Source organism: Buteo buteo, chromosome 5 (assembly GCF_964188355.1).
Source record: "Buteo buteo chromosome 5, bButBut1.hap1.1, whole genome shotgun sequence".
NCBI classification, from domain to species: Eukaryota; Metazoa; Chordata; class Aves; order Accipitriformes; family Accipitridae; genus Buteo; species Buteo buteo.
In genome coordinates, this window is record NC_134175.1 from 280291 (window position 1) to 294347 (window position 14057).

A 14057-nucleotide genomic window follows, 5' to 3' on the forward strand; every position below is an offset into this window, starting at 1 on the left:
TGTTTTCACCAGACTGCTGACCTCATCTGCTGTCAGTGCAGGCCAAGCTAACTAGCAGAGATAATATGGTGAAAAAGAACACTCTGCTTCAGCACTCCTGCCATGCGGTAGGCTACGTGCAACATAAATGGTGGACTACTTGTTGCAGAAACACCGCTTAAAGAACGGGTGCATCTTTCTCACAGCAGTGGTTAAGATGGCTGTACTAAGTACCTGAATAGAAAGCAGCACTGAATGCATAGATGCACATTCCCCAGCAGCCCATGGTGACCCCAGCATTGTACTTCTGGTACTCATCTGAGTTGTGAGGTGCTTTCGGATTCCCTTGAAACACTACTTCTCCCATGAAGTCGGTATAGAAGAGTAACATCCCCTCAAATGAAAGCCATCCTGAAAGAAGCCAGAAGTAGCCCATTAGGATTGCAGAGCATCTGTTTCCCCTTGTCAGCTTAGGGGATGGTATTAGCTATATTGCAAACTGCAACTGAAGACAGGTTGTGCAACATCAGTATTACATAACGTTCAGCCACATTTATCTGAGACTGCTGTTCCCTGTGCATTATGCTACCATGTTTGTCAAAGACATTCAGGATTTTAAAGACCAAGAGTTATCCTTTGAATGCCTAAGTGGAATCCCAGAGGCTGACTGCAGGCCACATAATACTGGTTTAGCACAACAGAAAAATAGATTACAGCAGTCTGAGCTGCCTTCAGGTTTTGACAGGACACAATGCTCAGTTTCACAGAGTGTCTCATGACATCGTCATTTCAGGTTGCTGTTGTCCTCCCACAAAGAACTGGAAGGAGTGCTTCTTACGTCATGGTTGCAGTCTCTAGAGCGCCTCCAACACGGTTAAAAACTCCTACTCACAAACCAGCGTCAGGGCCACTGATGCAGGCAATCTCTTAATTCCTTTCACAGCCAATAAGTATTAACTACCTGTTACCTTCTGACCAATTTTGTGTAAACTGGATTGCTTGCAAGCCCTTCCTAACCATCAGTCATGCACTGGTAAGCATAAAGGTAACAGTGCAGTGGTTATGGGCACTCCTGAGGTGTCGCGTTCCGCGCCTGTTCTGGGACCCCCTAAACACATGCTGTCAAAGGGAGGAAAGTGAATGCCAGTCTCAGGTGTGAGCAGGGAAACACAACTAATCTCGTCTTTCTGCTCAGTAATGCCAGTTTCAGAGCACTAAAAAAAAATAAAAAGAAGGTCAATAGTTTCAAGTTCTCGGTTCAGTGGAGTTTGTCATTCTGTTGTAAATATTCCATTTAACAGATGCGATGATTTAGGCCATTGTTATTCCCTCTCAAGGAATGTAGGCTTTACTGTTTTGTTGGGTTTTGGGTTTTTTTCCCTTTCTCAGTGTTCTAAGAAACTAAATACCAGAAAATACCTTATTGGTGAGTGTACATGGAACAAATCATGTCCCTCTAGTTAGTAGCTATTGCAGCAATAGATAAAATATTTAAAAACATTCACCCGAGGTAGACTTTACTTTACGCTGAAAGCAAGACGGCACTTTCTGAATACCTAGGAAGTGGTTGATGCAGAGGTTACGAAGAGCCTTGGGCATCTGGCAGATGGTCGAACAAAGAAGTTTCACGGAGAGTGGTTGCTCAGAGGTGTCACCTGATCCATTCAGCTCGCTCTCATACTTAACACCATTCAGCAAGATATTAGCAACCTGCACCATAAGAACTCCCAGGTCAACAAAGACAGTAAGAAAAACCTAAACGTTCTTTGAGCAAACCTATGCAGTATTACACCCCTATCTGACCACCTGAAAGTTAAACTCTGCTGCTGCAGTATGTTAACCTGGAGATAAAGAACAGTGTATTTAGCTAAGCTGTAAATTCAGCCTTTGAACAAGTGTTAAATGGCACCACTGCGCTGCAGCTTTCAGTATACTTGAAACAGTACTCTTCACTTTTCTAGGGTACTTGGCAACCACATCCAGATGCTAGCGTAGGGAAGGCATAAATTCCACTGCTTTTAATAGGAGCTGTACCCACATTCAGGTGGATTTGGTTCCTGAAATTTTAGAGACATTGAGGAAGAAGAGGCCAGTTTAAATTGAAACACATTCTTACTGCCTGCTAACCTTGATGCTCAATCTCTATGTGCACAGCATGTAAAATTCTGGGCCTGATGAAGTCTCCTCTCACAAACTGGGTCAAAGTACAGCAACAGCAACAAACAAACAAAACAAAACAAAGCAAACAAACAAAAAAAACACCACTACCACCACCCCCCAAAAAAACCAAACCAAAAAACAACAGGACAGTTTACCTCATCCCGGATCATAAAAAAATGGGCCAGCATACAGAGGTCTCAGACATTCCAAGTTATCATCAACAGTGGGAGGTGAGATCAGAGTCTTATCCCTGGGTAAGGGAAACCTCACCTCCCTGATGGAACCAGATGTAATGACTGCCATAAGGAGAAGCTCATGGGAGAATCCTATCCCTGGCCCTATCTTGCGGGTATTTCTGTGGAAAGGGAAGATACAGGCTCAATAAAAATGTGTCTTTTTTCTGCTCTCACGTGGTAGGTCCCTGGGTGGTGAAGCAAGGCTAAAAATACTGAACTAACCTTCACATGTGGCCCGCTGAGAGCGGAACGCTCCCATTTCTGCCATCTTTAACAAAGACAGTTGACAGACTGCCAGTCATAATTCACATCCTACCCACTATTTTACCAGTAAAGTCATAGCAGGTATGCTGTTCCCATAATGACTTTTATGAGCACACTATCATGAGCATTCTTTAATAATGAATTTGTGCACCACACATTTAAAAATATATGAAGAGATTAAATGAATGCTCAGGTTTACATGGTCATATCATTGATGTTCTGCCCTTACCTGTTGGCTGAAGGTTACATTTCTTCTTCTGCTATTTTCTGGACAGTGTCCTGTTACGATATCTGGAATGGCCAAGGTCTGAGGTCTTTTCAGGATCCCTGACGACCGTGGCTTTGTCGCATCCAGTGAGCCCACTCTTAGCACCTCGCCATCAGGCCCCGGCGTTATGCTGCTCTCCCCTTGCTCCAGAACTCCATTTTCTCCTTGGTAACAGCCATCAGGCACCCGAGGAAAACTGACACTGACAGGCTGCCTGGGCAAGCTAGCTGGAAGTGCTAAGTAGCTGTTGTGCCCGCCTGTAAAACAGTCTATAAGCACGCTGTCAATATTTGAAGTCCCAAATGATGATGCAAACTCATTAATTCCCGTCAAGGAATTATCTCTGCTGACAAAACTGCCATATTTGGGCGTAAGTGGGCTGAGGGGGGAAACTGGACTCGTAAAACTTGCATATAAGTGAGCTGAGTTATGAGAAGCAAAGTTTTCATTTACACCCTCCTCAAAGAAGAAAGGTGGAGAAGGAGGGAGAGGAAGACTTGGACTCTTCATCACCTTTTTCTTCCTGCTAAAGGACCTTAAGGGTCTTTCTGGAATGCTAATTAGAGTCAGCACAGTAGTGACAGTCAGTATAACTGAGGTGAAGACATAGATGACGCGAAGTTGCCCTCCCACAGCTTTTCCAAAACTGGTTTTATCCCAGTGTATTCCTCCAACAACATAACCAAAGCCACCTCCAAGACCTGGTGGAAAAACAGAGCTGAGATTATCTTCCCTAGCCAATCCTGGAAGTCAGTAACAGCACAGCACCATTTGTCTAATGATTTGTGAGTAGAATCCGACGTGTTACTTCTGTTCTACTACTCAACCCCTCTTCAATTCAAATGCAGTAATAAACAGTTATCCGCACCACAAGGACAGTCTGGATGTACAAACACAGTACAGAAAGAGGGAGAAGGTCAGTGCTGTAAAAGTGATGATACAAAAAATTAAAAATGGTAGTTCTTTCTCTGCCAAGAACAAACCACTTTACCTTCAGCTATTTCAGTCCGTAAAAGAGAAGTGTCCACCAGCCTCGTGGCAAGGCTCTGCAATCAGTCAGCTAAGACTGTCTTCCTGAAAGGAAGTGAAAATCCATTTTCCTCACTCAGTTAGAGGAACACAGATATAACTGCGTCCAAGACAGACCGAATCACTTCGGAAGCGTAGCAAGCTCATTACTCAGCAACACGTTGACAGCGTACAAAACTGCCACTGCATTACTACCAAATGAACACAGAAGTTCTGAGGGCACCGGATACCTCTCTCACTCCATTCACATGGTGAAAGCCTTACAACACTGTCCTTTCTTTCTTATGAACGCATTCAAGACTGTGAAAGAGTCTCCTGATGGAGAGGAAAACTAGACTAGGGCAGTACAGCAATTGAAGATGACAGCAATGAGGGATCATAGCGCCCAGTATGCACTTTCCCCTCCAGCAGAGTGACCAAAAAAAGGCATTTTCCACACCTGCAGGAAGCCAAACCTCCTCCCTCAAGGGATAATTTTGTTTCCATAGGTGTTATAAGTGACGTAAGGGACCTTCAGATGAACAACCCTGGACTGCATCTTGTTTGACTTTTGGTAGTTACAAAAGCCTTTTACAGAAAGCACAAGTTTGTTTTCAAAGTTAATTAGTGCTACTCTCCAGCTATTTGGTTATTATGCTTATACAGAAAAACACCAGCGATTTACACTTGTCTTTCTCACAGCAGGGCTTGTTTACTTAGGGTTCACGTCACCCAGGAAGCACCAAGAAAGCATACCTGCTAACAAAGCGTGGATGTTGAGGCCCCTGTCTTGATCCACTGGACTGCATACATCCATCATGTAGGCATGACTGGGATTGTCTGCTGAATCTGCACTGAAGTCCATGAGGACAACACCACAGACTGTAAGAATGATTCCCCATTTGTGGTTATTCGCAGTGTCAGACAAGGCAGTCCCTATATCTTTGCCATTCAGCATAAGCGAGAGCCCAAGCAATGCTCCTGGGAATAAAACCAAATCAAAATCAATCAATCGACTGCTTGTAAGCAAAAAAATCTGCATCACTCCATGATCCAAAAGCACTGTACTAACTGCACAGCCTTGCGGCAAGCACTATTGCTCTTATTCAGACCACCACAGTCTGGGGAATGAACGTGGCTTACAGGATATACATAATCCCTTTCCACTGTTCAAGCTTACAAATGTCTGGAGTTGTTTTGTTGACCAAAGAAAAACATTCTTGACCCTCAAAACACCATCTCATCAGACTCTGGCAAGAGAAGCTTTTATGCGTGGATCTCCGGCTGCCAAAGCATCACCTCGGCGCCATTCACCACCTTCTTCAGACCCACAATACCCAACACTTCTGAGGCATTTTGTTCAGCCTAGTGCCGCAGGGGATATCGCAGAAGAGAGATGTGCAGTGTTTCTACTTTACAAGTGTTATCCCCATAGTTTCTAAAAGACACACCTACTGCTAAGACCAGAATGAAAGGTCTTCTCCTCCCGAATCTTGATGTGCATCTGTCACTCCAGGCCCCCAGCAAAGGCTGCAGCAAAAACCCTAGAAAAAAGGAATCACCAATAAGTAGCATTTTTCTACAAGCCTGCTTCACAGGGGAGTTAAAATAGGTAGCTTAAAAGGCAGCTAAAGGCAGGACACCATAGCATAGTGATATCCCCAGTTGGTACTAGTCACCCAGGTGCACACACAGTGTACTGCCTGGCATTTCCCAGGTCGGGGACTGAATAACGTAATGTGCCGCTGCTCACTGTCATGGCGGTTCACTCTGCATCATTAATATCGCAGAATTTGACATCAGGTGGACAGTAAAAGTACAACAGTTACATGTTCTAAAGGACTCTGTTCCTTACAAGCTATTTCATTTACCTCATCTTAGATGGGAGATCCCCTGCAAAATTAGCTTGGAAGATAGCAGGAAGCAAGCGTGCAAGTTGGAAAGGTGCCTGTATTACCCTGGGCCAGCCTGTGAGTAGGGGCCTATCTACTCTCTTCTGAAGCACATCCCACGAGTACAAGAACAGGCAGAACAAAAGTTTCCAAGTGGTAATAGCCCATCCTATGGTTCTTCCCATAGTAATGGATATGCCCCCAGCCCTGCCGCCGTACTAAGGCAAGTAATCCAATGCCCACGACAGTAGTGGTCGACAGTCTTTCATCACTGGAACACCTGGTTTGTTTCAGAAAGTTAAACAGGAGAAGGCAATCCCACTCTGCTTTTTTCACACACCCTTGGGAACTGTCTCTGTATGTTTTTTTTCATAGGGCCATAAATGGATACACTGATCCTCTTTTGCTAGTTTTTATATGTAGGAACAGAATAACCAAAGCTTACCCTTGCACAAGATGTAAGAGGTTGAGAAGCTGTTAAAAGAACAGACCTTTTGATCACACCAGGCCCATTTCAGGCAAAACATAGCAAGAGTTATTCTCCATTCAGTTGTCTAAAATTATGACTAGGGCTTCTTAACCTTGAGAGCACACAGAATGTAATTATGAACAGCTAAGGTAGAGAAAATAAAAACATATAAACCCCGTGTAGTAGAAGAAACAAGAGGGAAGAAATAGCGTAAAGAACAGTTACCTAATATAGGGCTGATGAACCACACCATTCCATACAGTTGGTCTGGAAGCCCCATCTGAAGCAGCACAGGGGTAACATAGGCTGTTTCCATGGCATAGCTGAACTCAAGCCCAAAGAGAATGCACCCATTAAACAGGAGTTCTAGGAAAGACCTCTGAGGCTGGAGATCCCCAAAGTCAATCAAATCAATAGGACATGGAGTATTTGGTGGTGGCGGTGGTGAAGGGCGGATGTGTTTTCTCCTTTTTGGGTGTCTCTTGAAGTTGTTAGCCCTATGACTTATGTGCCGTGTGACCGATCCAGAATAGCCTGGAACTTGTGACCTCCAGATTTCCTGAGAAGCCACACTTGGCAAGAGTGCAGCATCGCTGACAGGGGTTGTTGCAGATGGTGGAATCATCACGGGTAGGCGTCTGGAAGAAAAATAGCTCAGAATAAAATGGTTGAGTAAGAAAAACTTTTGCTTAATTTCACTCACTGAAGTCCGAGCCATTTCTCAACATTTCACATACTGAGTGCAGCCTTTGTATTAGTTATAACCTTTTCTCTCCATCTCTTGACACAAGGCGTATACGTCTTATAGGCACGTCTCCTCTATCTTTGCACAAATGAGACACCAGAGATGCTATCTTGCTTACCTAGGCATTGCCTACCATCATTGGGGATTAAGATTGTGTCATGGTTTCACCCCAGCCAGCAACTAAGCACCACGCAGCCACTCACTCACTCCCCCCACCCAGTGGGATGGGGGAGAGAATCAGAGGGAAAAAGGTAGAACTTGTGCATTGAGATAAGAACAATTTAACAGAACAGAAAGGAAGAAAATAATAATAATAACAACAATAATAAAATGACAATAATAATGAAAGGATTGGAATATACAAAACAAGTGATGCACAATGCAATTGCTCACCACTCACCAACCGATGCCCAGTTAGTTCCCGAACAGTGATTCCCCTCAGGCCAACTCCCCCCAGCTTATATACTGGGCATGATGTTACATGGTATGGAATACCCCTTTGGCCAATTTGGGTCAGCTGTCCTGGCTGTGTCCCCTCTCAACTTCTTGTGCCCCTCCAGCCTTCTCGCTGGCTGGGCACGAGAAGCTGAGAAACCTTTGATTTAGTATAAACACTACTTAGTACCAACTGAAAACATCAGTGTGTTATCCACATTCTTCTCATACTGAATCCAAGACATAACACTATATCAGCTACTAGAAAGAAAATTAACTCTATCCCAGCTAAAACCAGAACAGATTGAAATATTTAAAACAATTAGCAGTCAGACATGTCACGCTTCCCAGGAGTTCCCATAACAGCAATGGTTTTACATTTATCTGCAATTCACTTGAGCTAAATTAAGATGAATCGAGACCTCAGTCTAAGTTTACAATAAAGCAGAGCTGTGGCTTGGCTGCAGATCCAGGCCCCTGCTGCAATGTGAAATCACCTTTCAGTACTGATCCTACCATTCCTGCTGCCTGTGCTGAGGCCAAGATTTAATGCAAAACTTTTTTCGCAATGACTGAGTTTGGTTTTCTTCCTATTTATATACCTGAACTCAGCAGAGACACTCCGTTGCAAGGACAGGGTCTGATTCTCTGCTTCTTGCTGGTTCTATTTCTGTAAGACTTTACTGGAGCACCCAAAGAAAGCGTTTTTGAAGTTCAGACTTCAAGCTGAACACCACACAAGCTGAACACTTGGATGAGGTCAGCTGATAAGAAACACACTTGGAACCAGAAGCTGATATCATTTTTCAGTGCAGGAATTGAAGTTTCAAACTAATTCTTGAGAAGAAGATACATACCCCACAAGCCACTCTCAGCACTGCTACTCCTCTCTCAGAGATGAATGCCATTAAAGGGCTGAACAGCCTCCTTGGGTCTCATCAGAATCACTCCTGCAGCCAAAGCACGCATACTGTGGTAGGTAAAACAGCCAAATGGGTTCCAAAATAGCATCTCAGGATAGATGTCGACAGATCTGCTGAATTAACGAACCACATGCGATTTCTTGCCTCTTGTTGCCAGAAATGGAAACACCTCGTAAGTGAAGTCTGACCTTTTCTTTATGCTTTCTTGCCCATGGACCAAAGGCTGCTGCTGCACAAGGATGGCTCCACATCACCCCACACCTCTTCAGGAAAACCCCCACAGCTGCACACTAGTAAGCAAAAGAAATATCTTACTTTTTTTGTTCACAGTTGCCTGAGGAAAAGACTCCCACCTGTTCTGCTCCTTTGGCTGTACAGAACTCCCACAAATCTCCCATATTCTGCTACTTTCTCTGGCACATTTCACGCACCAGTCTTTCTTCCTGTAGCTTTTAGTCTACGCAGCGCCATTCTTCCCTGCATATCCCCAACCATTATCAAAAGCAGAACTCCGCAAACCCACGTTTACCATCACATTGACGCAATGATTGTTAAGCATGGTGGGATGATGCCCTAGACAGAATGATCCTCAGCTTCACGCAAGCATCCGACACTGCACAAAGCAAAACTGAACACCAAGCACCTCACAGAAGACTGCAGTTGGCGTAACTTGACTGTATTTGGGGCCTGAGGGAGAGGAGGAAGGGTGGGAAAGAACAGACATCTACTGAGGCATTGCTAACATTGTACCCTGGGTTTCCTCAAGATTGCTCCTCTTCAGACCAAGATGCATACCATGTTAAGAGAGAAGAACAAGCAATTCATAATTGTAACTACACGCCTTGACAACCCCCATCTCACAAGGCACCAAGAGCAAGCTGCGTTTTCTTGGGAAAGCTCATTAGACACAATGTCACCTAGATAGACCAACAGAAGGAGAACCGTATGGAGACTTTGTGAAGATGCCCGCACCGATGTTCCCCTTGACGCTGTTTTAACAAATTATTGAAAACTTCTTATGACCCGTGTCTTCATAAGGAAAGTCCTTACTTTGCACGAGTACCTTTATCAACCTTCAGATCAAAGTAATGCCCTAAAGATAACAATTTCTTAAAAATTAGGAGACAGATACCAGAAAAAAATATAATGAAAACCCAGTCAGATTCTCGATGGATGCTCTAATGACCCTTTCACAGAGACATGACAATACAGCTATGCTAGCACTCCCCTTCACCACTGATACACCTTGCCATTTGCACCCAGGGTGTTGATCTCACTCTATTAATCTATTAGTTTAATTTCATCCTAGGTCCTCTTTCATCTTCCTGCTCTGTAATGTGCCTTGCAAAGAGATCATATTGGCAGTTAAAAGTAGCAACATTTTAGCGACAGAAAAAAAGAACCCCTCTGCGTGGCTCAAAAGTACCGGTGGCGATCTGCAACTACTTGGAAATAAAGGCCATTATTGACAGCATGTCACTGGTCCAGCAGAAAGTCTGCGTGGAACTGTGAGCTGAGCCCATACTCCTCACCACCCACTTTCCTCAGCTTACAAATTGTTCACCAGAGGACATCTTCAAAAGACTTAAGCCTGTCCTCAGGTGAATCTACCCTATGATCGCAAGAGCTTCAAAGCCAGGAACCTCTCCTCCAGCGTGCAAAAGCTTTCACTGTCAGTAGTCATTTGTGATTTCTGGCACTCTACATTTGTCATACCAACAACTGCGCATCTCAAACTGCAGGGCCCTGGCGATACCGCCTCTGCCGCCTGCAATCCGCACAGTCAAACCCGCGCCCGCAGCCAACACGCGTGGCGGGCAGGGACCGGCCGTCACCGTTCCTCCGGGGCACCTCTGCGCCGAAAATGACCTTTTTCCTTCTTCGCCAGAACCCGGTCCCGGTTTCGCTGCGGCGGGTACCGAGGGCTCCGAACGAACCACAGACATCAGCGTCGCAGGGAAAGGCCGACCCCGAGCCGGCGCTAGGGCCGCGGCCTCCCGAACGCCCCTATCAGCCGAGAACGAGCCGCGCCGCCTGCGCTGCGCAACCGCCCCGGGCCCGGCCCTGGGCCCACCGTCCGCCCGGAACGGGAGGCGCGCCCGGAGCCGCCAGCGCGCAGCGACCCCCGCCCCGTCCCGCCCGGCCGGCCTTACCTCCAGCGACCCCCGCCCCGTCCCGCCCGGCCTTACCTCCAGCGACCCCCGCCCCGTCCCGCCCGGCCGGCCTTACCTCCAGCGGCGCCCGGCCCGGCCCGGCCCCGCACTGCGCCGTGCGCGGTGACGCCGCCCCAGCCCCGGTGACGTCGTCCCGCGCGGCGGCCGCCCGCGATTCGCCAGCGGAAGCGGCCGCCCCCCCGCGCCGCCGCCGCACGAGCAGGTTCCGGGGCGGCGCTGGCGCGAACGCGCGAGCGTGCTCCGCCCCCCCGGGCCGGTGTCGGGGCCAGGGCCGCCGTGCGGGACGAGCCCTCCCGGCCGAGGCGGGGGTCAGCGCGGCGCCGCCTAAGAGAGAGGTCAAGCGCTCTCCGTCTGGGGTACCCGCCGCCGCCGCTCCGCTGCCTCCTTGCGAGCTGCGCCCGCTTTCTGTCGCGATGGTCGCCCCCGACAGGCGCGAGCTGCCCTACTCCGCGTTGGCACTGGAATCGCAGGGGAGGCGGGTCGCAGTGGGAAGATTTCTAGCTGTTTTGTGGCAGGCCCGTAGAGCAGATGCTGTAGATGACGCTGCGCTTTTCTAATTAACAGTAGCGCTCAGTCTTCCCCTTCCCTGGGTAAGGCGCTCTGGCAATTTTGTTTTACAGCGCTGTATTTTGTGCTCATGTTCCAAATTTCCTCATGGCTTGCAAAGAAAGATGTCATCATGTAGTGCAGTCTGCTCTGTGTGTTTTTAAAAAACTTGAAGCTCAGGGCATTAAGGATGCTTAATTCTATCTCCAGAGGTTACTGTAACACCACATGAATCCTTAGTATATATTAGTATTTAGCTCTTGCAGAATTTATTGGAGCAGAACGATGGCTTCGTTCCACAGAAATCACTAGTTGCAGTAGGAATAGAAGGTATTGTGCCATTTGTCTGTAGAAAACTAGCTCTCCTTTACATGGTAGGTGTGGTGCAAGAACAACATCTGAAAAAGATGCCAAAGAGCACTCTCCAAGGCAGGTGGGGTTCAGCTAGTGCACAGGTTCATATAAAGCCCAACAAGAAATTACAAGAAATCAGGGTAATCTTGCAGCAGTCAAGGACAGGTGCAAGAGACCACTGAACATTGTTATCACCATGGATTCCCTGTCACCTGGTCCGTGGTGTTCAATTTTTTTATGTCAGTTTGGCTGTTATATGGGTCAAGTATCATTCGCCAGTGTTTATGTAATCCAAGAGCAGTGTAAAGGACCTATTTACAACACTAAGGGTTATTCACTCACAGCACAACGACATTCACAGGGCAGAATGGGGTTTGTACTGGTCTAAATTAAAAGTGGGACTGGGTTCCTCACCTATCCTCACAAATGTTCTTCCTCAATACCACATCCCAACCAGCACATCAACAGTCATGGCAAAACTCTTCCCTTTACTGCTTTCTAAGACAGGGCCCTGTGTAAGCACATTGTTCCCAAACTGACTGCAAGATACATGCCTAATTCTGCCAGACTAGGTAAAAGTGAGCATGAAACTTGTCAAGCACCGGCACTGCTGCTCTCAGCTATTTGATCCAAGTTCACCTTTTCACCTCCTCCTTTGCCCATGTCAAAATGCTCATGCAGATAAACTAAACACAGATGGGAGAGTCAGCCTGATGTCACAGACATCTTTGAGTAATGGAATCATCCCAAAATACACCTATTTGCCCCAAACAACACGTGTTCTTTTGCTGCCACGCCAGACACTGTTGCAGGCTTCTACCGAAGATGCTGCAGGTTCCTAATCTGACATACATTCTATCCCCAGTCCTTCTGGCAGAGTTGAGGCAATTTTGGTACCGAGATGTCCCTCGCCTGTCTGTGCTGAGCTTTTCCTTTCAGCTCCCCAGATATGGGACTTCCAGAGCCTACGTCAAACCAGCCTTGCCACACGCCACTTCTCAGTGCTGATGGCCGATGGCTGTTGCTGTCTCTTCTCCTGCCAGAGGGTCTCATCCACAATACGGCAGCCACTGCTCCATTTGCGGCCTGTTGAGAGAACAAACTGGTTTTAGAAGCCACATTCTTAATGAATCGATTAAAACTATTGCTGTTGCTCTGGAAGAAAACAATCACGTTCTCGTTCAAAAGCACAGGCTGATGGCATCCCTTTTATTTACATGCCTCCGATGCCACAGCCACTGGAAAGATCCTTCATGCTTCTGAGCAGCAAAGGTGAAAAAACGAAGATTTGCAAACCTAGGGATGAAGGGCAGGAACAGGAGAAGGTCCAGCCAGGTGCCACAGCTGGTAAGAGAACATGAGCGGGCAGGTCTGCTGCCTGCCAAAGGGAGCAGACAGGTGGGGCAAGAGACGGCTGTTGCTGGGAGGAGCCACTACCATCAGCAGTAGTCGCAGTAACATCAGCTACTGCTCACCCAGCTTCTAGTGCTCAGGGACAGCTAAATTGGCTGCGACTATGGCTGACAGGCCAGCCACAATTGTTTGCTTCCTTCTTTGTTCAAGCCCCAGCATCAGCCATCCCTTCAGTGACCACAAGAGAGAACACAGCCCAACAGCCTGTGCTCTTGCCAGCCTCGGTCCCAGCCACCACCCAAGTGCTAGAGAGCTCTGCAAACACTGATCAGATGAAGGGGGCATTTAAGAGCCCCATTCCTTGTCACCGAGGATGACTTTTTGTTCCACCTGGGCATGGAGAGTGGGTTATACTATTAATGCCGGCAGGCAGTCGTGGCCATCATATACGATGATTTTTCCCTGTGAACATGTTTGAGACATTAAACTCACCTTTATTCCATGTTCAATTAAATAAAACTGCCTGCTCAGAACTTACAAGGATTAACTCTTACACCATTTAGCACAGTTTGTCCAGTTGGGATGGCGGGACAAGGCACTCTACTCCTTCCCAGGGTAACAACAATGGAGAGAACGAAAGCAATTCCTGCTGTGCATTCATCTATCAGCATCCTTTGGGCTTTAGACAAAACAGAAACCACAAATCTCCTCTCCTCTGTGAGCTTACACATAAATTGTTGTTGAAATGTAAAGATACTCATTTACTTTGTACTAATTTAACCCAACAGCATTCAAAAGAGCGAGTTTTGGTGATGAATACCTACTGCTATGAATCCGCGCTGTTCCCTCCTACCTTCTCTGGGTGCAAGATGTTTTGCATTCATTAAACTCTTTTGTGAAGTCTTTCCGCGACGCAGCTTCTGACAGCATATTCATCTCTCTGCTCATTTACAGCTGCATGTTAGGCTCACTGTTTCATTTGCCAGCAGACCTCATTATCTGCCTCGCTTAGATCAGGACCATTCCTCCGTTTCTTGGAAACCTCTCTTACTATCCTTATAATCCTTTTCTCCGAGGTAAACATTAGCTCCAGTTGAGTGAAATTCTGTGCAAGCCACCAACTGAGAGTATGTTGTTCTTTCTCTTAAGAATGGGGTTTCAGCTGTGTGATACTGGGTGTTCCTTTTTCTTTTTTCATCTTAATTTTAAAACATCTTTCAGTTAGGTTCAGTGGCTCCGTGATGCCATTCA

The 14057-nt window shown here is 46.6% G+C and overlaps 1 protein-coding gene across 24 annotated transcripts in view; it reads right to left on the minus strand.

Annotated features, from left to right (window-relative positions):
- SLC45A1 (solute carrier family 45 member 1) overlaps positions 1 to 14057 on the minus strand; it is a 78538-nt gene that overhangs the window by 7042 nt on the left and 57439 nt on the right. For 9 of the 24 annotated variants that reach the window (XM_075027039.1, XM_075027041.1, XM_075027033.1 and 6 more), the window contains 7 exons: positions 10609 to 12539; positions 6502 to 6914; positions 5367 to 5459; positions 4672 to 4896; positions 2869 to 3608; positions 1485 to 1689; positions 214 to 390 (listed from right to left, as the gene is read on the minus strand). In XM_075027039.1, coding sequence (XP_074883140.1) covers positions 214 to 390; positions 1485 to 1689; positions 2869 to 3608; positions 4672 to 4896; positions 5367 to 5459; positions 6502 to 6901 — 1840 coding nt within the window. In that variant the 5' untranslated portion in view covers positions 6902 to 6914; positions 10609 to 12539. Of the gene's footprint in view, positions 1 to 213; positions 391 to 1484; positions 1690 to 2868; positions 3609 to 4671; positions 4897 to 5366; positions 5460 to 6501; positions 6915 to 8313; positions 10508 to 10608; positions 12540 to 14057 lie in introns of those variants that run through there. The other 15 variants (XR_012650276.1, XR_012650275.1, XR_012650277.1 and 12 more) reach the window with 10 other exon arrangements.